This window comes from Natator depressus, chromosome 3 (genome assembly GCF_965152275.1).
Source record: "Natator depressus isolate rNatDep1 chromosome 3, rNatDep2.hap1, whole genome shotgun sequence".
NCBI classification, from domain to species: Eukaryota; Metazoa; Chordata; order Testudines; family Cheloniidae; genus Natator; species Natator depressus.
Window position 1 is genome coordinate 132,198,919 of NC_134236.1, and position 25,077 is coordinate 132,223,995.

General features: G+C 39.0%; 1 protein-coding gene across 6 annotated transcripts in view; it reads right to left on the reverse strand.

Moving 5' to 3' along the window:
• Positions 1–791: 791 nt before the first annotated feature.
• SIPA1L2 (signal induced proliferation associated 1 like 2) overlaps positions 792–25,077 on the reverse strand; it is a 236,318-nt gene continuing 212,032 nt past the window's right edge. For 3 of the 6 annotated variants that reach the window (XM_074948841.1, XM_074948842.1, XM_074948846.1), the window contains 5 exons: positions 22,036–22,167; positions 11,334–11,387; positions 10,249–10,372; positions 5,114–5,195; positions 792–3,664 (listed from right to left, as the gene is read on the reverse strand). In XM_074948841.1, the coding sequence (XP_074804942.1) occupies positions 3,518–3,664; positions 5,114–5,195; positions 10,249–10,372; positions 11,334–11,387; positions 22,036–22,167 (539 nt within the window). In that variant the 3' untranslated portion in view covers positions 792–3,517. The remainder of the gene's footprint in view (positions 3,665–5,113; positions 5,196–10,248; positions 10,373–11,333; positions 11,388–22,035; positions 22,168–25,077) is intronic. The other 3 variants (XM_074948845.1, XM_074948843.1, XM_074948847.1) reach the window with 2 other exon arrangements.

Here is a 25,077-nt window from a genome sequence, read left to right on the forward strand (position 1 = left end):
TAGGGCATGTAAGAGGAATACACAGGAGCTGGTTCAAGAAGTAGACATAGCTTCTGCACTAAATAATAAAGACCACAATATGATTAAGTTCTACATCCTCAGGAGTAGAAATCATACCAAAAACAGTTCTGCATCAGTATCTTTAGAAAAGAGAATGTTAATAAGAAAATATTAACATGTAAGCAATTTCTGTAGTTGCCACAAGGATGTTATGAGATCATGAATGGGAAATGGGATAGTCCACGTGGTCATGAATGGGTGGGCAGGTGGCCCCAAAAGACAATCTCTGTATTAGACTATGATCCACATTATCGCACCTTTAGGTCAGAAGCAAAAACAATTTTGTGGTCTCATTGTAGCCGCTATTGGACATTTCTTCACATTACCAAAACAGCACAAAGTTTGGCACAGATGATTGATTTCTGTTCAACACTGGAATTCTGCAGGTCAGCACTGAGGTGCTGGGAAGGTTTTGTCAGTACTATGGCTGCGTCTCTTGCTAGCGTTTAGTCTGTCATTTTCCTGAGCACTAAGTTCCTCTGAAAAGATGACTGAAACGAGTAGAAAGAAATGGAGTACTTGTGGCACCTTGGAGACTAACAAATTTATTTGAGCATAAGCTTTCGTGAGCTACAGCTCACTTCATCGGATGCTGTAGCTCGCTAAAGCTTATGCTCAAATAAATTGGTTAGTCTCTAAGGTGCCACAAGTACGCCTTTTCTTTTTGCGGATACAGACTAACACGGCTGCTACTCTGAAACCTGAGAAAAGTAGATAATCAAATCTCTACATTTAAATGCATCCGATCTCTACCTCAAATCTAGAATAAGGTTTGTGGTAAAATTGATTGATTGCACATATCATTAAACATTTAAGGCCAGATTGTGAACCACTTCCCTCTTGGTGGCTAGCAGTTACTCAAGTAGATTCATTTACTGTGGCAGCACATGACTGAATGATTATTGGGAGTTACAATCAGAGTAAGGGGGTCGCAATCCTTGAGTGATTTTTCTCACTTTTGGGAACAAAATATTCAAGTGTTTGAGACCAGGAGGGAGAGAGAGAGAAGAAATCCACTTGCCAAACTTCTTTTGCACAGTTCATTATCGTAGTTATTTCAGCAGCTGAAAATAGGAATTAGTGTATATACACTATATTCTGCTAATAAACGTTATCTAAAAAGTTTTATTAACTATTATACAAACTCAATATTACCTCTCCAGAAAAAGCCCCTTCTTTGAGTTCACTTCAGTTAGCACAGCTTCCAAAGACGACAAGCCTCTCTTGAAGGCACATTTTACTGACAAATTGTGACGGTTGTACAGTTTGCAATTTGGCAAGGTGTCCAGCCCAGATGGGTTGACTAATGACTTTTGCAAGGTGTTTAAATCAGATTCTAGTGAAACACACGACTGCCATGTTTAATTACTGTAACTTAATGGAGCTTTTTGCCAGACATTGCCCGGTATGTTAGAATCAGAGCCATTGCTAAAAGAAGTACAGGGACTCAGAATGCAGTCCCTTTCTTCCACCCCTCCCCTGTAACCCCCATTTCACTAGTAAATTGTGATACTGAAATTTTGGTCAAAGCCTTGATGTTCTCTGCCCAAAGATGATTTTTCCTATTGTTCATCCAAACAACATTTTAGCAGAGACAGATCTTTGTTCCACTTCAGAAAACATAATTTGGCCCACACAGTACATAATAGTGGATGAAGAATAATTTGTATCAGCTGAGTTTATGAACTTAAAGCTTTGAGAGCTTTTACATTGAGCTTTAAATATGACTTTCCACATTCACTTAGAATCCATTTTTTGTGCCTGTGCTTTCAACAACATCACAGTCTCAAACTGGCTCTTCTTGGCAGACTAACATCAAAGGGGCTCGTCCGCTTCAATTCATTTCCTACAACTGCACCTTTCCAGTAGATTTTAAGGAGAGTACTATATGTGGAATTGCAGCAAAAGAAGATGAACATAAAATAGGCTATCAGCAGCATGCTTTCATATCTCACAGATGCTAACAACATAATCAAATCTTTGACTGCACACATTAAAGATGGCGGAGTATCTGGCATTAAGATACATTTTCAAAATACTTGATGCCTGTTGAGTGATTTTTCTATATTTCTCTGTGGTGTAGTGATAGTTCTTTTAGGTCAATACACATAAGTAGCTGGATAGTTTTTGCTCCCTGATCAGAATAGCTACCCTGTCAGGTATAGATCAGATCACACCAACGATGGCATCAACTTTGTGGGCTGATCCTGAGATGTGAATGGGAGCTATGCCTGCTTAGATTTTCCTCAGGATCAGGACATAAAGTAAGATCACAGATGAATACATTTATGCACATGACATTCAGAGTGGACTGAACAGAAACCTAAACTATGGACAGTGGAATTGGATGTGTGCTGTATGATGAAAAACTGAAATATCAGTTTTTGAGGTTTATATTTTTAACGTTTATTAAAAAAGCAAAATGTATGTTCATCTCAAATGAAACAGTTAAAAATGTTAAAGCATACAAATAGTGTACTAGCAGCATCCAATCATTAGAATTTTCTAGTATTCCTCAGTACAGTCTCAGCAAGCTAAAAATATTACAGCTCGCAACCAACTGTCTTCACCATAGTGCAGATAAAACAAAAACTTTATAAAATTAACAACTGAAGGTTAAATAAGCTTAAATAAAGGTGTTAAATACAAGACACTTGATCAAAGCTTCTGTACAAAGAAACGAATTTGGCATTGTACAAGTGATTGGCTGGCTCACACCATACATGATTTTAATAGTTAAGCAGTATAACTGTTTTAGCTGAACATCAACTATACAAAATTATCTGAAGTTGGAGTGGGCTAATCCAGTGAGCCATTTACAAGGCATGTGTATCTTTAGAAAATCAGAACACTGTTTATATTCAGGCACCATTTGTTCCTGCAAATAAATAATCTCTAATGTATCTGCATCCAAACTAGTGTTAAACACATCAGTGCTAACGTTTTATACACACAGCTTTGTGACTATTCACTATACCTCCATTCTTATTGCTATGACAATGTGACTGTGGAAATAAACTACTGTACATACAAAAAATAGAGCACCTTTTAAACATTAAGGTATATGTCTGATTATTCTTTTTATCTTACAATACTGAAGCCCAAGCTACTGTAAATTGATTTAAATATCTTCACCAGAGGACCTGAAATACAGGAAATAAAACCCAAAACGTTCCTCTTCAGGCAACCCCAACCCAGAGCATTTTCTAAAAATGTCTAAAATGACACCAAGAATTTTACATTCATCTTCACACAAACGTCTGCTATTCTCTGCTTTCTTCAAATGAATTCAAAGATAGATCCACATGGCCCTCAGTCTTGTTCAAATGAATAGAACTGGACAGAGAATACAGCAGAAACATCTAAAATGGATTGTGAACACAATGAAATTATATTTTGTTAATTCAAAAATACAGCTGTTACGCAGTTCAAATAGTGCTTTCCAGGGGCCTAGACATTAGGATTTCTTGTCTATTGTATTAAAAAACCATTCTGTGAATTTTCTTAGTTGAGCGGCTGCTGTTTGAGACTCCTCCTGAAGTCTCATGTTATCTTGTCTCAAATGCTGGACCTCAGCTTGAAGAACAGCTTTGTCTTGTTTTTCCTGGTTAATAAAAATATAAGTTGAATAAAGTAAGTAGCTAGGATAACATTAGTTTTGTTGCTCATATTTCTAAGCGAGTCACAGAGCTCTGTTTACTTTAGCTCCCTAATCCATTATGACAGCAATTGAACTGTAAGCTGAATCCCCAAATTTGTTGCAGTGTTGTATGAAGAAGATAACATTGCAGGCTAAAAAGAAAACTAAATGCAATTTCTGTATGAGAATTGTAGAACCCAATTCCTGTATAACGAAGATTTGAGCACTAAAAAAGTTATTCTAGAGTTCAGATTAGACTCATCCCTAAAAGTAGGGACTGAAAAATTGTGAAACCTCCCAAATGTGTTTTCCCAAAGAAAAGATTCAAGATCGGAGGATTAACAAGCGATACAGAAGAATTCAAGTCACAAGGATTTGATTTCACAAATACAAAGCTAATGCAAAATGTTTGGCTTCAATCATTTCCCTCTAATGGTTTATTTCATCACTTAAAGCAATATGTGGCCTGTTGCTTAACAGATCTGTCACCCAAGTTCCTGTTTCCAGCTCTGTCACTAACTCACTGTTTGATTCCAGTCATGCCACAAACCATTCTTTGCCCCAGTTTACTCATCTGCAAGTTGAATGTCATACTCCTGGCATATAGTCTCATGGATTGTAAATGGCTGCACTCATTGCAGGTATGCCTCCTGGTGACTAGGTCTGAGAATTAGCTTTCAACCCACATGGCGCCCCCATGATTGGCTGCTCATGACTTGAAGTGCTCCATCTTTTTGACTCGGCTCTCTAGCCAAGTCGCTATAGTCTCCCGTTCCAGGGTATCAAAGTCCCACTGGACAAGTTGTCTGGATGCCGCTTCAGACAGTCTTCTGTTTCACTTCTAGGTACTTTGCCACTTCCCAGTGACCGGTGGGTAGAGGAACCTGGGCCTGCCCACAACTCTGGGTTCTAGCCCAAGGACCCTATGACTAACAGTGCAGATCTGCTCAGTTTCTGTTGCGGTTTCCCTGAGCTCCTTCCTACCCCATGTCTCTATCTCCTGTCCTATCTCTAGATTTACCACTGGAGTATCCTCTGCTCTCCATAGCTACTTCACCCCTCTTGGCCTCTTGTCTGACTACACAGTCCAGGGCAGGATCCCATGGCTCACTTTCCCCCTAGACTTCCACATTGTTCGTGACCAATTGTTCTCCCTTTAGGGAGTGACTGCATGCTCCTTCCCTGCAGCCTCCACCTGGCTTTCTAATTCTATCCCAGCTTCTCCTGCAGCAGCTCTTGATCTGAAGTTAGGCCTTCTCAATCCCCTCTAGGTGCAGCATATGAGGTTAAATGCCCTCTTTTTGCCCACATTAACCCGCTCTTTGAAATCCTTGGATGGAAGGTACTATATAAGTATAGTTATTTCTATTGGAGAGCAGCGGAGACATTTAATTCTGATGAAGAGATTTTTACCTTCCGGAGGTCAGTTTGTAGTTGCCGCAGGATCACTTCCAGCTGGTTTACTTTTCCAGTCAGAGTAGATGGTGTGTGCTCCCTACAAAGTAAACAACAACTTCACTCCAGAGTTAGTTCAAAATACTTCCTTCCTTAATGTCAATAAAACATACTCTTATAGGGTCACATCACAAAAAACAATTGACCCAGGGCCAATTGGGCATGTCAGCTGGAAAAAGCAACGATCGACTTGCTCAAGCACGAACCCACTACTGTGATGTTTGAAATACCTTGCTGCATCTCACACTAATGAAGCAGAAATGAAAAATGACTTTGAAAAGGATATGCTTCAGATCTTACTCGCACATGTATTCACAGTGCAAATTAACTATTCAACTAATTAATGCGAAGAGTGCATTTGTTAACAAGCTGCTTTCTGATAAGGAACATTAGTAACAAAGCAAGTTGCAACAGCAACGATTATAAACATATAGGGTTATTTTAGTTCTCTTCTCTGTTCTGCAATTGTGCCATTTCAAGCAAAAAGATAAACCAGTGACTTTATGAAGACTAACATTTTGTCTTTAAAGGTCAAATGTACAAAATATAGCCACCGGTTAATCAAATGCATGACTGAGAGAAAATGCAGAGAAGAGCTGTTGTCCTGCTTATGATAGTGAACACTTTGGGAGACACATACACATTCATATACACACATACATACACACTCACGGATTAAATTAGACGTAATGTGAATTATTTCATCTAGATGAGAGACGCTGAAGAAATACACAAAGCTGAATCAGCTGCTTCATGCAAGTTAGCAAATTGGACAGGTTTGACAACATTGAACATGGAATGCCTGCATGCCTTTTTGCTATTCCAAATGCACACTAGCTGGAAGAGGTGACGTGAGTTTAAAGTCATTGAGGAGAAATGTGCTTTACCATGTAAGTAGATTAATTTGTCTAAAATTGGTTCTAATTAAAAATGACACCCTAATAAGCAAAAAGACTAAAGTCCCCCCCTTCCCCTTTCTTCCACTCCTCAAGTGGAAAAGCAAAACAAATGAAAGATTTTAAAACCCGATACATTCTATTGCTGAATCTTCCTGTTTTTGAAACCCACAACTCCCTAGTGGAGAGGATAGAAGCCAGGTGGCAGTCTAGAGCTCCAAGCACCAGATTGGTGTGAGGCATTAGGGTACTTATTCCCTTTGTGACCTTAAGAAAGTTACAATCTCTCTGCTTCAGCTGTAAGCAGGGGCTAATGGTTTGCCTGTATTTGTTGTCTAAAGACACACAGCTGCTGTCTTTTCTTGTACCAAGTCACCAGACAGGAAACTCACATGATGCTGAAGACTTAAGCCCCTTGTTCCAGCTGGGGGCACTGTATGCCATCCCTGCTGTGCAGAGTTACACAACACCCACTGATCAGTTCCATCCAAATGAAAGGCAGAAATAAACAAAGCAAAGTGTGTTTAAGGTGGGGTGTGTGTGTCTGTGGATTGTAACAAAAAAGATTACAGAACTCAACTTTGAAGGGAGATAAGGTAGTGAGTGGTGATCTGAAGACCAGATTCTACCCCACATTAGATGTTAATTTCAAGCAGAAAAGGTCACATGGCTACCCTGCAAGTCTCCTAGATGGAAACTGACCAGGGTTTGGCTGCAGAAGCAGAAATCTCTCTAATGTAATGTAAAGGTATATTCAGTCAAAGTTGCAGATCTGCAAAGGCATAGCAATGAAATGTGCAGAGAGCCATCTAGACATGGTACTCTTGGAAACAAGGGAGCCAATTGTATTTGATATTAAAGAGGAAACAAGCTGCATAGCCTTCGAGCACTTTGTTTAATGACGACTAAAGTCCCAGGAGTCATTTTCACACTGAGTTTTTAGAGAAGGACTTTTTTAAATGGTAATGGAGATAGGATAAAATGACAGAGATTTCAGTGAAATTCTTTGGAAAGAAATTAGGAGGTGCTCATAAGCAAGCCCTTTATCTTTAAAGCAGGGTGTATGGTGGGGTCAATAGGGTCTGACATTCTTTGTTAGCAGGGACTGGATTTCCTCTTGCTGAATTTGATAGGAGGAAAACTTTACACAATTTATTCAAAGAAATATTTTTAACACCACTTGAGAATGCTTCAGGCTGATCTTTCAAGGTCTGCATTACTAGAGCACTGGTGGCCCGGGGAGGTCTAACACCTTCCTAGTTATGTGAACCTTTTAAGGTTCAGAGGTCTCCAAAGAGATGCTTGGAGGAGGTGGTTGCCTTGTCTTCTCTAGAGCAAAGCACTTTTTTCTGGCGAAGATCAGAAGTGCTCTGCAGGACAGGCACCTACCCCAACTATTGCCCACCCAAAAGTCCTAAGGTGCAAAGCTCCTACTGTAGCAGTGTTTTGTAGGTGCAGACCTCCCAACTTCCTGGCTGTCCATGCGCTTTCTACAGTGTACTTAAACTTGAGAGGAAGGAGGTGGATGGAGCAGAGACCCAGCCTCACTGAGGTGCACAAGCTTCATTTACTCAGCATCAATGTTTGGCTGCTTTTGAGTGCTGAAATGGTGCTAGATGCAACTACAGAGAAAAGAAGATTTACTTTAGTAATTGTCCTTATACCAGTATATGTCCGAAGGCAACTAAAATGCCTACTTGAGGCAGACACCATTTTTTGTTGTGTGTATGTATAGTGCTTGCTTACACAATGCAGTCCTGGTCTATGACTAGGGCTCTTGGATGTTACAGTAATCCAACAAATAGTAAATAATGATTGATTGATTGATAAATAAATAAATAAAGTCACTTAATTGCTCAGTGCAATTTCTTCTAAGAGGAAGTGAATACTCTGTAACTGGAGTTTCTCTTGCTAATGCTGAAGCAACTCCAGAGCTTTGGAGACAGAATGCTCCAGCCTGATGTGCTGACGTGTCTCCTGACTTCAAAAAATTCAGAAGCATCATTGATCTACGGGTATAGCAAAGGGGATCCAGCTTTAAGTTCTAAGACAACTTCTGCTGCCTGAAATCTCCGATCAACAAGGCTACCTAAATTCCTCTTCCACAAAGGCTGAGGGTTCTGCAGACCTGACCACCAGTGGTGCCTAGATATTCCTAGTCCTGGAGGGACCCTGGCAGCCCCTGGGTTCCCATTAATTAGCCTCCCAAGGTGCTGAACCACTTTCCTATGCATGAACAATCTTCCTAAGGCAGAAGCAGAAGCTCCTCCTCAACCCCATAATACGTTTTTATCATGGCTTGCCAGAGACTCTCTTCAAATGAAGCACAAGACCACATATGAGATATTTAAAAGCAGTCTTATCTTTTTTAAAAAGGGACTTCAGACCCTGGCAAACTGTTATAGCCACTGATGTTCCTTAGGAACTTCACTGTGTGCTGATGAGCTTTAAAGTTTTCTGGACTGTCTTCTCAGCAAGAGCCAAGAAAAGGTGTCTGTTCGCTGACAGGCCTGCAACATAGTATAAAACACTGCAACCTCCTTTCATATTGGAATAATTTTCTTTCTATTCTGTTTTATTTTGCCCTTGGTGATAATCAAAAACAGCAAACAGTAAACTGAATATGTTCTACTCATCCTGGAAGTCAGTTGTTTCAAAAGATGCTGAATAAAATTTCTTATATATTCCTTTGTATATTCGTGCTAATAGACATTTCAAAGGATAAGGACCTAATGGTGGCGTTACCCATTTGATTAGAATGAAATATGAAAGAACAGGATTAGGTCTGTCCCATGCTGACAGCATTTTATTAATGGATCTAAAATTTTCCAGAGTACACCCCAAATTCATAGAAATAACTTGAGCGTTGATTTGGAAATGTTTGAAGAAGCAGGTATGTTAAGATACATATTCTTCCATATGGCCATTTACATATTTATCTTGTTTTCTAAGGCAACTATCACTGTGCTATCTATGTGCCATAAAACAGTTACAGATGGCAGCGTGTGTTCCTTGAAGGGCCAATTCCTCACAGCCTCTTTAGTTCCTACTGTGTACATGTCCTTCTTGCCTTCTACTATTTCCCCTTCAGTATTCCAAATTGTTGGTTGGTCCTGGAAAGTTGCAATCACTTGGTGAAAGCCATTACAGAGGTAGACCTTGCATGTAAACCTGAACATGACCGAGATTGGGCTTCTCCTGGTAGTCAGGGAGCTACACACTGGATGACTTTCTAGCTGTGGAATCCAACCCTTGCTCCAGGATTGTAGTCCAGTATCTCTACTTATATTTGAAAACACTATGCCCAACACAACAAAAGGTGCCTGAAGTTGGGCACCAAAAGTCATTTGTAGGTACAAGTTGCAAGAAAAGTAAGCCCCTAATTTTAAAAAATGCTGGGCACTCAACCACTCCTGTTAATTTCAAATGAGCAGTATTTTTGATATGGTGTGTATGAATTACTTGGTATTGTGACTTTGTTAAAGAAGTTAATTTTTTCAAAAACAAGAATAGCTGTGTCTGCCATTGTAGTTTATCTCTGATAATTCTTCTTCAAGACTTCATAGCATTACACAGAGAGATGTAGTTGTTATGGCAGGCCAAGACAGTAGGAAGGAGCATTTGTCCAGTGATTCAATGAACTAGCTCATCACTGCATGCAAGTTTCCTCTGGATTTTTATCCCTCAGGGCAATGATTATATGAAACAATCTCATTGTTTAGCTTGTCATGATCTACAAACTTGACAAGTTAGCATGGATAACAGTCACAAGTTGATGAACTGCAAAAATTGTTCTTAATATCCAGAAAGCACTAGGTAAACCAAAATAATTCCCTCCCATATCTTACTGCTCTGACAGTTCTTCAAAGATATTGGCTTATAATACGGTAACTCTGAATCGTAGTTGAACTCTTAAACTTTTGGGAATGCCATAGTTGTAAAAGGTATTTTCTGTAATATTTACAGGGGAGTCTCAATTTTGATATGATAATCTGGGCATTTTAACACCCTGATCTTTGAATAAGTATCTCCTCTAGTTAGAATAAATTATTTTCTTGGCATGGAAAAGTAAAGAACGTTAGGCTGTGTTAAGAACATCACGTAATTTCAGAAGTTATTCAGAACACGTAATAGACCATATTAATAGGAAGTGATTGTCATCTGCTTCATAATAAAAGTGCGCTAAATCTTACATACCCAGTAGCATCAATGAAATCTTTTCCATTTGTTGGCCCTTCATCCAAAGGTAACTCTTGAGCACCTTCCAAACCTGGAGCTTGCTGCATGTCATTCAGGGTGCAAAAAGATGCCACTCTCTGATCTGTAAAGGCAAAAACAAAGCTAATGTAAAGCTAATTTGTAAACATGATTTCATATACAAAATAAAAAAATCAAAGGCCAATGTACAATTAATTATTTGGACATAGTTAGAGCCTGGGAAGTAGATTTCTACATGATAGCTTTGAAGACAATCAGCAGATTTACAATTTGTTCCAGTTAGTTGCTCTTTCCAACATCTGTATCAACATCTGGTTTGCAAATATCAGCAAAGTGATAGATTTGTTTTGACTAGTTAATGCTAATTTGAATAGTAAATTGGTCTCACTGAAATCCACAGAAGACCTGAGAAACAGGGGCTATGATCAGTGACAATACCAATTCATGGAAAGCTAAAGAATCAAATTCCACAGAAATTTTCACAGTTCCATTTTTATTATTCTGACATTTCAGACACATTGTGTAAGCTGCTGGTTATCTATATATTTGAAAAGCAGTATACAAGTGCTATTATTATGCACTTATTTTGTCATATTTAAGTATAAAAAGTAGCTTTTATTTGGTGAAAGCACCGTCAAGTACCAAAAATACAAGATGAGGGCCACCAGCATACATGCCCAATGTGCTTGGAACTTAGCCTGTCTCCCAATGACCAATATCATTATCTGTGGACATTCAGTGTAGCTGCCAAAATATACCACAAATCATTTATGAAAAATATGCCACGCAGATCACTGCAAAGAATAAAAGTAAATGATTCATTATGATTTAAAATTGTTTGTTGTGGAAAATCCATATTCTGTGGAGATTGATTTAACTGATTTCCATACAAATTCCATGCCTGCAGCTTTCTATTGACTCTGGCCATGACATGCCTTACCTTCCCTTCTCCCTCTCCTCCCCCGCAGGCCCAAAGCTTGCATTACCATGCAAACGTGCAAACACTTGAAACAGAAAGGAAGTTTACTAAAGATAAAAGCCAACAATCAACCCCAAACTGTCACCTAGAAATGATGTATGATGACAGACTGGCCCAAGATCTTCATCAGAGTCAAAACCTGGAATAAGATTTAGAATGTTCCTATAAACAAGAGAGTACATCCAACTAATCTCTCTGCTAAAGCAGCTGTGGTCCTTATGCAAAATTCACATAATGGAATACTGTCAATACAGCTCAGAATGCCTCTTATTGTGAGAAGCCCTTAAGACTTTCAAAATCAATTTTTATGTAATGCCAACCAACATGGTTGAAATTACACATTTCATGCTCAGCGGCCCTAATATAATGCACAGTATTATGATACATAGCATGGAAATGTGGTGCACCACAAAAGTCAAATGGTAAATACATGGCAAATTGTTTTAAGTAAGAATTTTTACTAACTTGTTTTGAAAGTGCTACCAAGATATTAAAACAAAAACAAAAAAACCAGGGAATCACAGCAATTAGAAGTTCTTGTTAAGTGATTAGAAAATGAACACTTTTGGAGGTCACTGTAAAGATTGAAAAGTCATTTCCAGCTCTCACACTACTTTGATGCAAATTTTCACTTTTATATTTGATTTCAAGACCAACTTTATATAGCAGTAGTTTCTCCAAGTTTTATCCTTATTTGCAATTTGTCATACGTCTTGGCATTTTTAGGTCATGAGTTTTCCACACATCTAAAGTGAGAAAGGAGAAGAATTTCGCACACCATTGCTATCACAATGACACAACTCACACTATGGAAGCAATATAGCTTAATTAAATTAAGCAGCAGGGAAAGGTTAAACTTAGTTTCCTTACTCAAATTAGGTGCCACAGAAAAGACTGTGCAAACAATTATGTTCACAAAAGAAATGGGGCAGAAGTAAATTTAAGGTACACATCTAATTACCCATTTCACTTGTTCTTTTCTTCCCTTCCCTAAACTTTGATTACAGAGACAAGGGGTTGAGATAATATCTTTTATTGGACCAACTTCTGTTGGTGAGACAAACTATCAAGCTTACACAGAGCTCTTTTTCAAGTCTTTGACTGAGATTTGATGGTGGAGGACAGAAAAGCAGTGGCAAATCTTATATTGCTCCTAACTTTCCTACATGGTGAGTTAGTTAATGGTCAGTAATGCACAAAACATGGGTATTTTATGTCACTGAACTCTATTTCAATATAATTTACCCTGCGTTTTTCCCTCACAATAGTGACTAAGCATTTCTAAGAAGAATGTCTTAACCTCAGTAGACCAGACAAGAAGCATTTGTCTGGTCTACTGAGGTTAAGACATTTTCTGTTAAGTTAAAAAAAAAAAAAAAAAAAAAGACAGATTGTAGTTCTGGACTTACTAAGGGTATTTGAATCAAACCACCACCTTCTTTTTAATGAGGAAGTATTACAAAGGATGTTCGTAACAGTCACGGAAAGCACACTATGAAGTTTTAAAATAAAATATTTCATCCAGTTTTTAAAAATTTCCATTGATTCATAGATTCCAAGGCCAGAAGGGACCACTGTGTTCATCTAGTCTGACCTTCTGTATAACACAGGCTATTGAATGTCCCCAAAATAATTCCTAGAGCAGATCTTTTAGAAAAACATCCAATCTTGATTTAAAATTTTCCAGCGATGGAGAATCCACTATGACCTTTGGTAAACTGTTCCCATGGTGAATTAACGTCACAGTTAAAAGCATATGCCTTATTTCCACTTTGAATTTGTCTACATTCAACTTCCTGCCACTGGATTATGTTATACCTACATTGAGCTCACTGAGTATCACGACAAGGAATGTTTTCTAATCCTTTAATCATTCTCATAGCTCCACTCTGAACCCTATCCAATTTAGCAGAGGCAGTTCTACCAATTTTGCCGCCCCAAGCAGTCGCCGCCGAATTGCCACCACCCCAAGAAGAGCGGCGAGCTGCTGCCGAATTGCCGCCGCGGGACATGGACTGCTGCCCCATTCTCAATGCTGCCCCAAGCACCTGCTTGGAAAGCTGGTGCCTGGAGGGGGCCCTGCAATTTAGCAACATCCTTCTTGAATTTACCCGAAAATTTTAATTTTAGTCAGCAAAAACTACAAATAGATTATATTACTTTAAATGTGCATTGACTATAACTTGCGCATTTATAACTTTTTATTCCTTGCAAAAATTCTACTAAATTTTAATGTTGTATTTGTATGAAATTTAAATTTAATATTTAGAGCTTTTTATTACTGCACTTCTGCTAGTTTCTAAACATAACTTTACTATGTTCAATTACTTGTGAAATGTTAAACAGCAATCCACTACTCATCCTTTGGGCAACAATGTCACTAAATAGGTGTTAGAAACCATTAGGCTCTCACATTGTATGCTAAATAAGTGATTTTGTGAGCTGTTATTCCAAAAACAACAACCTAATTTATGGGTTTCAGAGTAACAGCCTGTTAGTCTGTATCTGCAAAAACGAACAGGAGTACTTGTGGCACCTTAGAGACTAACATTTATTTGAGCATAAACTTTCGTGGGCTACAGCCTACTTCATCGGATACATGCAGTGGAAAATACAGTAAGAAGATTTTATATACACAGAGAACATGAAACAGTGGGTGTTACCATACACACTATAACGAGAAAAAAAAAGGAATACTTGTGGCACCTTAGAGACTAACAAATTTATTTGAGCATAAGCTTTCGTGAGCTACAGCGCATCCGAAGAAGTGAGCTGTAGCTCACGAAAGCTTATGCTCAAATAAATTTGTTCGTCTCTAAGGTGCCACAAGTACTCCTTTTCTTTTTGCGAATACAGACGAACATGGCTGCTACTCTGGAAACTATAACGAGAGTGATCAGTTAAGGTGAGCTATTACCAGCAGGAGAGAAAAAAGACCTTTTGTAGCGATAATCAAGATGGGCCATTTCCAGCAGTTGACAAGAACTTGTGAGGAACAGTAAGGGGGAAAAATAAACATGGCAAAATAGTTTTACTTTGTGTAATGACACATCCACTCTCAGTCTTTATTCAAGCCTAATTTAATGGTGTCCAGTTTGCAAATTAATTCCAATTCAGCAGTCTCTCGTCGGAGTCTGTTTTTGAAGTTTTTTTGTTGTAATATTGTGACTTTTAGGTCTGTAATTGAGTGACCAGAGACACTGAAGTGTTCTCCGACTGGTTTTTGAATGTTATAATTCTTGACGTCTGATTTGTGTCCATTTCTTTTACGTAGAGACTGTCCGGTTTGGCCAATGCACATGGCAGAGGGGCATTGCTGGCACATGATGGCATATATGTTAAAGTCAAAATTTACTCCCTCAGTAATACAACAACAAACAAAGATAATAGCTAGCACATCACCAACAAGTTTTCTCATTTCATCTCCCCGGAACAACGCATAAGACAGTTCTGTCATAAATAAGGAAACGGAATATTGCAAAGTGAATGGTTACATAGGAAGATTCTTATTCAGCTGCATGTCTAATTTTTTATTTTCAGTATTTATTTCTTGTCCCACTGAACGTGCCCATGAGTATTTTCTCGTGTTTAATAATTGTTTCACCAGTTTAACAGGGCAGTTTTTAAAAGGCGAACTGAAATGAGTTAAATCCGTGCTTTGGAGGGCAGAATTTGACCAAAAGTTGTTGTTCTCCTTGTTCTCTTCTTCAGTTATCTGATTTTCCAGAGTAGCCATCACTATTAACATAACATAAGGACTTGGGTGTGACTCTCCATTCACTGGCACCAGTAGAAATCAAAAGACCTCCACTGATACCAATGGAGTTAAATTGAGATGAGAGAAGAATCTAGTCTTCTGTTTATGATTGCAACACTTGTGCTACCAAACCCTGCAAGGACAACTCCTATTGACATTAATAGAAGCTCTATGTGCATATCAAATCCTCTCGAATGACATATCTTTCCTTTTTCTAATTTTGGTTTGGAATGTCATTTTCTACTCACACAAAGGAAATTACTTGAGAAGATATATGGGTACTTACATCAAAATTTTAAGCAAAAAATTGCCTACTCCAGACAGACAAAAATGAGAACACTGGACCAAAACGTGCAACCCATCCACCTCAGTGCATGTTAATGTGACTGCATAGTTGTAAAAGAGCAGAGTTTGGACCAGAACTGCATTTGTTCAGCAGCATCACAGATAGCAAAAATAAACAAATAAATAAATAAATAAAATTATCCAAACAATTTAAGTTAGGTAACATAGCATAATAGAAGAAAGCTAAAAATAAAATAATGCATCAAATGGCCCTCTCATTGCTAAACTCCCATCTCAAGGTCAAATTCTGTCCACAGACACACACACAAACTTCCACTGAAGTCAACAGGAGTTACAACATCCATATTAGACAACAGAACTTTTCCTAAATGTTTTGAATTTTATTTTTCTAAACACTTAAACAAGCTAATTTGATTAAATACTTATTTTTTATGCTGAATGCTTTTCTTTCCCCTAATCATAATATGTTTAGCATAACTTTTATTAAACTATGAAGATTTAAAATGGAGATGTTAAAACAATATTAATTATAGTAGCACACATGGTGCCACAAAGATAAAATGGCATTAAGAAATGCTGCATTCTAATTGGCATAAGTAGCTTAGAACTGTGAAAATACCTGGTATACACCAGTGGTTGAAATCAGTGATGAGCTGCCAAAATCTTAACAATGGGTTCCCTCCTCACCCCATGAGGGCGTCGTTGCCCACCCCTGCCCCCCGGGACCCCTGCCCCATCCAAACCCCTGCATTCCTTGACACCCTCCCCCAGGACCTCTGCCCCATCCACCCCCCTCCTCTGTCCCCTGACTGCCTCCAGAACCGGGCAGGAGGGTCTCATGGGCCACCGTAGTGGGTGCCCACCCCACCCCTAAGAGCCAGAGGCACCTGCCAGGGGGCAAGGTGGGGAGTTCCGGTGGTGCTTACCTGGGGCAGCTCCCAGGAAGCATCCAACAGGTCCCTCTGGCTCCTAGGGGTGGGGGAGCGTAGCTAGGGGGGAGCAGGGGGAGCAGCCGCTCCCCCCACCGATCCCATCAAAAGTGGCACCTTAGGCACCGAATCCCTGGGTGCTCCGGGGCTGGAGCACCCATGGGGAAAAACTGGTGGGTGCAGAGCACCCACCGGCAGCTCCCCGCCCCGCGCCAAGCCCCAGCTCACCTAACCTCCGCTCCGCCTCCTCCCCTGAGTGCACCGCCCTGCTCTGCTTCTCCGTGCCCCCCCCCGCCGGCTTCCCGCGAATCAGCTGTTTGGCAGGAAGCCTGGGAGGGCTGAGAAGCAGGTCACAGCTTCCCGCTCAGGCCAAGGGTGGCAGAGGTGAGCTGGGGCGGGGAAGGGTTCCCATGCACCCCCCCCCCCCAAGCCCCGGTTACCTGCTGCGGCGTGGGCGGCCCTCCTCGCACCCACCCCTACCCGAGCTCACCCTCTGCTCTGCCTCCCTGGGCCTGAGCAGGAAGCTGCAGCTTGCTTCTCAGCCTGCCCCGACTTCCCACGCAAACAGCTGATTCGCGGGAAGCCTGGGGGGGGCAGAGAAGCAGAGCGGGGTGGCGCGTTCAGGGGAGGAGGCAGAGCGGAGGTGAGGTGAGCTGGGGCCGGGGGTGGGGCGGGGAGCAAATTTTCCCCTTGGGTGCTCCAGGGCTGAAGCACCTGTGGAGTCGACGTCTAAGGCGCCACTTTTGGCGGGTTAAATTTAGAAGCCCTTTTAGAACCAGTCGTCCCTCACGGAACAACCGGTTCTAAAAGGGCTTCTAAATTTAACAACCGGTTCTAGCGAACTAGTGCGAACCGGCTCCAGCTCACCACTGGTTGAAATGACTTTTGTTCATATAACCAAATCATAAACAATACATAAAGGGGCTCTCTGTCAGGTTGTTTAAGCCCCAAAATATTATTTAAAAAACAGCGAACGCCCATTTTTAAACTAAAACCAGCAGTTAACAGTGACACAAATACTGCTGGGCCTGTACATAAGAGTCAATGTTTATGTCCCACTCCAATCTTCTAGAATGAAAAGCAGTTGTGGGAATCTTGGACAGTTTAGTGTTTTTTTCCTTCACTATATTCTTCAGTTATTTGATTTTCCAAAGTAGCCATCACTATTAATACAATGTAAGTACTCAAAAGTACACTGCTCTACCCCAAACTCAGAACTACGAGGATTTCAGAGAAGTGTAATAAAACAATTAAAGGAATATGAATCAAATTTTCTAAAGGTTGTCTCTTTTCCTGCTTATTCTCTAACATTTCTTTATCCCCTTTTCTCTCCATTCATTCTCCATTTTAATCTATCAATCTCAATACAATTTTCTCTTTTCTCAGTTCTGTTTATTGTTTTCCTTCTATTCTATACTCTTCTTTCTTTATTGTCTTGCCTAGTAGCACCCAATTCTCTGTTGTTCAGTTCTTTTCTCTCCTCTTCCATATTATGTTATCTCTTTACCCTTTTTTCTCTTATCTTGTTACCTGTCCCCTTTTTCCTCTGTAGTCTCATCTATCAGCTTTGCTCTCAGTTGTATTCCATTAGCTCTTCAAGTTTCTTCCCGTATTATACACGGAGAAAACACGCTTGTGTGTGTAAAGGTTGCATTGCCATAAATTTGTAATGTGACTAATGAGGACAAGTGGTGAAGCCACAAGTGAGTTAATTATAGGCATTGCAGTCTATAAAAAATGGTCACCACATCATAGTAATGTAGTTAAGCATTGAGGAAACCCCCCAGCGATCAAAATTTTAAGTGTGTCTTGGCCAAGGACACAGAGAATCAATGTTTGAGCTGAGCTGCACTGAACTGAAACAAGACTAGAATGCTGGAATCCTTTTGCCCCTAGACCTATTCTTAGGGTGACCACATGTCCCGTTTCAGCCGGGATAGTCCACTTTTTAAGCCCTATCTCAGCCTTGATCAGTTGGCAAGAGCTAACGGGACAAATGCCCACTTTTGTTTAAAAAAAAAAAAAAAAAAAAAAAAAAGGAGGGGGGGGTGCATGAAGGAATGTGCGGCGGGGCGAGTGGCAATGCCAGCCCCGCACAGCGTGGGGTGGGGGGCTTGGGAGACCAGTTTGGCTAACCGTGTGTGGAGGAGTGGCTTGTGCTAGCCCCAGGCAGTTGTGTGTGTGTGTTGGGGGGAGGGGGTTCAGGCGAGCAGCTTGGGCCAGCCCCACACAGAGGAGGGAGCCTTGAGTTAGCCCCACCCTGTGTCCCATTTTCCCTTTGGGAAGTATGATCACCCTACCTATGCTTAGCTCATGCTGCTTCACATTACTGAATGGTCCAGACACCATGATGACTGCTCTGGAAAGGACTGCAAAAATGCAAGCAGCTGACAGTAGGAAGCCTTGGGTGTTCTAGCAGCATCAGTTGCAGACTTTCTAACGCCCACTTCTCCCCAGCCATGAACGGGTTCAAAAAGCAAGGAACTGTACCTGTTGATTTCATCAATCACAAAGGCCCTCTCCAAGAGACCATGTGGGAACAGTGAACTCCACAAGAATGTCAGGAAATACTAGCGGTAAATTTCAACTTTAGAAATTGGTTTCCATTTTCAAGGCTCTGTCTGCAGCAACAAGTGCAGAAACTGTCTTAAAAAAAACAAAACAAAAGACAAAACAAAAACCCTCCTAAATTTTGCTTTGATACTTAAAATGGTCCCAAATCAGGGACTTCATGGACCCCAAAAGCCATCTCTGAAGAGAAAATTGGACCACAAGGTCAAGCTACAGGAAAAAAGGGAAGTTGCTTAGGCTCCCTCTCATCAAGATCCTACTTAGTGTGAGGTTTCATCATCCACCTGTGCACAAAGTTCTTGTCTAGCAAGGGGTGGTAGCAGTTGAATCCTCAAAAAGTGACTGTCAAAGGAAACCAATAGCATCAGGATCCTGATGAAGAGTCTGACCTGCTAGAAGCACTGGTATCTGGATCTCTAAGATCCTGTAGCATTCTATTCACAGGGGCTTTTAGAAAGCAAGGGTTACAGCACAATCTAAAAAAACAATTCAGTATCAATTTTTAAAAATATATTTTTCAACATTATCTTAGACCAAAAACTTTTCAGGAGCAAAATGATGAGTTAACCAGAGGGAAAAAGCTATTATTTATTCATTTAGCTTTAAACTACAAAAGAAGGCCTTTGTAGCATCTAACAGTGAATTTCAAGTTCTAGCTGTAATGGCAAAAAAAAAAAAAAAGTTATGTCGACATTCATTCTTAAATCACCTCGCTCCCAGGCTTAAAATCCCTCATCTGTTCTATATTGTTCCATCTTGGATGAGAGTTGGGTTTAAAACACAGAAGAATTATGGTAATAATTCAAAATGTGTATTTATGAATAAGTATTAATTTTATGGTCTGTCAGTAGATAGAATAAAGAGGCCCAAGAAAGAACTGACCTTTGAATCATGACACAGCTATGGAGAGGAAGAGATATAGAAAAATTGCCTTGTATGAAAAAAGAAAACTAAAATAAAGTTCCCATATCAAGGACTGTAAATTGCATAATTGTTAGGAGACTTGGCAGATCAGAATTGGAGACTAATCTAACTTTAATTTCTTAAATCTTCAGCAGCAAACAACCCCTTTAACAATGGCTTAGTCTTCATTAACTGGATCACTTTTCTTTAAAGACAGACATATCTCAAAAGTTTTGATCACATTCTCATCCACCAAAATAAAAAGGTCTGAGGTTTTAATCCCCACACAGCTAAGGAAATGATTGTGGCATCCCAAATTCTGTACTGGTACACACCTTTTCCTTTTAAAATATTCTTAAAGAAGAATGCTGAACTAGCCATTCGACTTCATTTCCAAACTTCTAGAAATGTTCCGTTTCAAACACTGTGAACCCTGCATAGCAGAACTCCATTGACATTTTTATCACCAATTTCCTTAATCTCTGGGATCATCATTTCTCTATTCATTACATTCATAGAGTCCAGAACACTAGCTCCCACCTACTCTTAATACCAAGTCTTGAAGTGATTCCTCAATTACGAAGGACAACTTCAACATACACAGGAAAATAGCATCCAATTCAAACCCAACTATTTTAAGAACTCATTATTTCTTATAATTGATTCCCTCCAAATGAACTTTTCACGATATGCTAATCAGTTGTGCTTATTTTGACTTTGGCTCTCTGGTCATGAGACTGAGTATGCAGAAAGTTGACCAAATCTTTTAGAAAACCCATTTCCACTCAAGAGGTCAATATCATAGCATGAAATCAAAAAATTAGTTATAATGTTTTATAGGTTATATAGAACATGCATAGATCTGTCCACCTTATGCACGAATGCGCCCACTAACAGAAAAGAAATGTACCCACTAACACAAAACTTAGAAACACTTACTATAGCATTCTTTATGGGAATGTGCATTACAACTCAAATTTTTCAAATAATTCACAAAGCAATCAATGAGACAATCTCTATTTTGTGACTCAGACTGTCTTCTTCAAACTATGAAGTCTGAACAAGTACTGTAGTACAAAATGAATAAATGAAAATATCTGAAATATATACAACTAAAAACAAGTCAGTCAATAGCTTTTCCTATTTGAACAGAACAAATGAGAAAAAAATATGACTGTGCAATTATTGAGAATAAGCATTACTGGAATCGAGAAGTTGCTGCTCAAATTAATTAATTGCAGAATAAAGCAGTATGCCATTATTCTGAGCTGAGGATTTAAGGAGACTAGAAAAATGAAAATAAAGTTTCTAAAAGACTTCAAAATATCTGAGTTTCAGAAAATATGAATACAGAACAAGTACTTTCAGTCAGCTGAACTGATAAAAGAGTTGTTGAACAACAAAATCTTCTTTATGCAGCAGTAAAAAATGCTTTAGCATGAACACAGTTACATCACTCCAAGTCTTCTTTGTATTGATAAGTCTTTATTTTCCAGTTGCTGCATTAGGATACCGGTAACAAAAATATATACACATCTTCCCGCAAGCAACCAAGTGTGTAAATACAATGGGAATCCTGTTCAGAATATATCTTTCAATTTTATAATACATTCCACTTAACTGATAGGAAGTATATGAAAAGGGCCAAATAGAGACAAAGGGACTCAAAGTTAATCACGATAGAAAGCATGATGGTATTTTAGAATGCTGATCATCACTGACACGTTTTCTATGCATTCAAAATAGTACAAGAATAGTTCTGAATGCCTTTAACTAAAGAGTAAAACAACAAAACCTTTCTACTTGAGATTGTTGAACTCTAAGACAGTATAGAGAAAGACCTGACCAAAGCATACATTAAAACAAAACCTTTAAATATGCATGTCTACTATTCTGTTTACCTTTAAACTCAGCATGTATAGGTTTGATATCACAGAGATGAGTGTGTCATTTTCTCCAGGTTAACCTAGAATTATAGTCCAATTCTGCACGACTGCTCTACTTCCTGACTGCACACTATATTTGAAAACATATCAGTAGACATTTTAAGACTTGTACCACTGCAACGTTCTTCTGAGGGCTTATTATGCGAGTCAGAGGGAGGGGCAACATCACTTGGACTGCACATGCAGAGTTGATAGTAGCCACACAGTACATAGTGTGTCCAACACAGTTCCTCATTTGAAAGTAAGTGATATTACAAAAAGGACAGAAAAGGCTATAACTATTGAGATACATATAAGATTTTTATTATTCAAAATGAGTATATAGAAGATATGGGAAAAACTTGGAAGAGCAGTCTTTTTGCTGAGTTTTCTTACCTTCAAAAGCTCGTGCAGCATCCACCAGGTTGGACCAGTCTAGTCCTGCGGCAGTGTCCGGAAGGGGCATCAAGCCGGGATCGTTGAATTTGGCTCTGTCAGACAAGGAGCCATCTGAGAACCAGAATTCATCTATCAACAAACACAAAAATTAGTCATCTTAGGACAATGGTCTACATTTAGTTCTAAGGCTATTAGAATTAAATTTCAAAAATATATATAGCCAAAGGGTGCTCATCCTCACTTTTCCCTTGTCTCCTGCTTTTTCTATAAATGCTCAGTGTCAGCATAACATTTTAAGCGGCATTGGATTGACGGAGAATGAGAAGGAAGGAAGATTTTTTTAAAAAGAATATTCTCTTCCTAACCACCACTTTACATGAGAACATACTAATATTATAAATCGACAGAACAGAGTTATAAATAGTAGAATATTAAGGAACCCAAATAGTTGCTTTTTTAAGATCCTTTGTGAGGAGAAAGTTGTTAGACACACCTATAAGATCCACATTTTCAAAAAGCCCGTGAAACCACACATGCAGAATTTGTGTGCATACAGAGTTATACACACAAAAATGGGGTGTGCTCAGATTATGGGTGCAGGTACAGAGACTGCTTTGAAAATTATGCCCACATTCCACCCAATATTCAGAAACTTTCCCTTTTTAGTTTTATCAATTTGTTCTATCCTCTAAAAGAAAAATTATATTCAGATTTTAAAATGCTCTTTCAATTTTATCTTGATAAAATGTATATCGGAGGAAGTGATAGATTTCAACATATTGTAACACTATTTCCAGAATGAACTGCAACTCTTACTATACCATAGATACTGCACAAATTTGTATTAGTGCACAAGCTCTCATTTATCATTAATAATAAGTGATATTGAGCTTTTAGGGTTTTTTTTTTATACAGCGTTTTACAAACATACTATGAATTTACATTTCAGAAGGAATAGAAGATTATTTTCATAGTCCACTTTGGGAATTACTTTACATTTTCTTTTTGAAGCTAGGCTTTCTTTACAAAGGAGGACCCGATAACAGTCTTCAAATATGTTATTGGTTATCATAAACAGGACTGTGATCAATTGTTCTCAATATCCACTGAAGACAGGATAAGTAGTAATGGGGTTAATCAATAGCCAGGGAGATTTAGGTTAGATATTAGGAAAACTTTTTAACTATAAGGGATTTAACTGCTGGATCAGGCTTCCAAGGGAGGTTCTGGAATCCCCGTCATTAGAGGTTTTTAAAAAGAGGTTGGGCAAACATCTGTCAGGGATGGTGTAGGTTTATCTGGTCCTGCCTCAATGCATGGGGGTGGACTTGATGATTTTGAGATCCCTTCCAGCCCTACATTTCTATGATTCTGTGCTCTATTTGTATATTGATGTATAATGCAGACATAATATAATAAAAATACTGCAGTTAGATATACTGACATTCATGAAAATAGATATAACAATTAGATTTAATCACATTAGGGAGAAGAGAACATTAATTTATACTAATAAGATGAATGATAGAAATTTTTATTTCATTAAATATCATTCAGCAAAAAAGTTATTTGACTTCAATCCTTTTTTTTTTAAATATGTGGTTGAATCAGAAGTTTAAAAAATATTTTAAAAATACAGACTTTTTCCTCCCTCAAGTTCTTCCCCAGATATAGGCTATTATATGTCTGAGGAATGCTTTTCTCACTACAGCATCATCTAAAAAAAATTGAAGAGTTTTTTCCACAAGGAAAGAAACAATGCGCACACATAACATGGAATATCTTCTTCTTGTATGAAAAAGGCATATTACCATTTGTCCAGATATTAATGGAAGACTATAATATACAGTCTATATAAATTAAAGTTTACATACAAACACAACAAGCATAATGTATCACAATACCTTCTATTGCATGCAGTAGCCTCTATCAGAATGAATCATCTTTCTAATGGAAAAGATGGGTTGGAGGAGCAGGTATGCAATCCTCAATAAAAACATATGGGGGGGGGGGGGGAGAGGGAGACTTGCATCTGACATATGATGCAGGAGAGGTAAAAATCCCATATACCATGGGATTTTTCTGTCTTATCCTGAAATATATATACAAGATATTCCATTATTAAGTTTTCATGGAGTAACTGAGAAAGTTTACAGCTAGTCTGTTTAATAGAATTTGCTGTAACATCTGCTGTCTCTCTACCGAACCCCAGGAATGCAAAACTAGATTTTATATTAAATGGAATTTCAGCATATAAATATATTCCGTTCCCACTTCCTGCCTATATTCTCTGTCTAGTACCTTGAATATTGAATATCCCCAGAAAACATTAAAAGTGTCTGAGGATGAAATCATACTTGGGACCGATCATGGAACAATCTCTTGGGAATTCGGCTTGGAGTCTGTGAAAGTCCTTTGGAGAATAATACAAATACTTGTGTATTCTGGTGCTTGACAAAGGGAAACCTTCTTAACAGACAGGATATCTTATTTGAAAGCTGGTGATCCAGCTCTTATCCTAGAGAAGTGAGTCGTCACTTCAAAAGAACCCCTGCTTTTGTGTGACAAGTCAATAGAAGATGAATGTGAAACCTGTCAGGAAAGTGTCTACTTGATAAGATTCTGCTGGTTTCCCAAATTGGGGTGTAGGATTGATTTATTCACCAGTAATCATCCCTACACTACTTTGTCCAGGGTAGACAGAGGGCCTTAACAGCAGAAAGCCTACTGGACGAAAGGAGGTTTGGTTACTGAGAGGTCCGGAACCTCACAGTGTTGATGGAAGAAATAAGGGAGGAGTAACAACAGTCCAGGCATCTGCATGCCATGACAGACAATTATTTAAATTTAAATAGGGCAAGATAGATATATTCTGGTGTACTAACAGTGCAAAAACCTCCTGAGCCTCTTGAGCTTTAGGGAATGATTCTTCCATGCTGTTTGCATTTTGGTTGCGGTCTGAGTGAAGGAGAGAAAAGACTCTATGCCCTCTGGGACAACAATCCATGCATTAACCCACAATTTTAGAGAAAACATTTT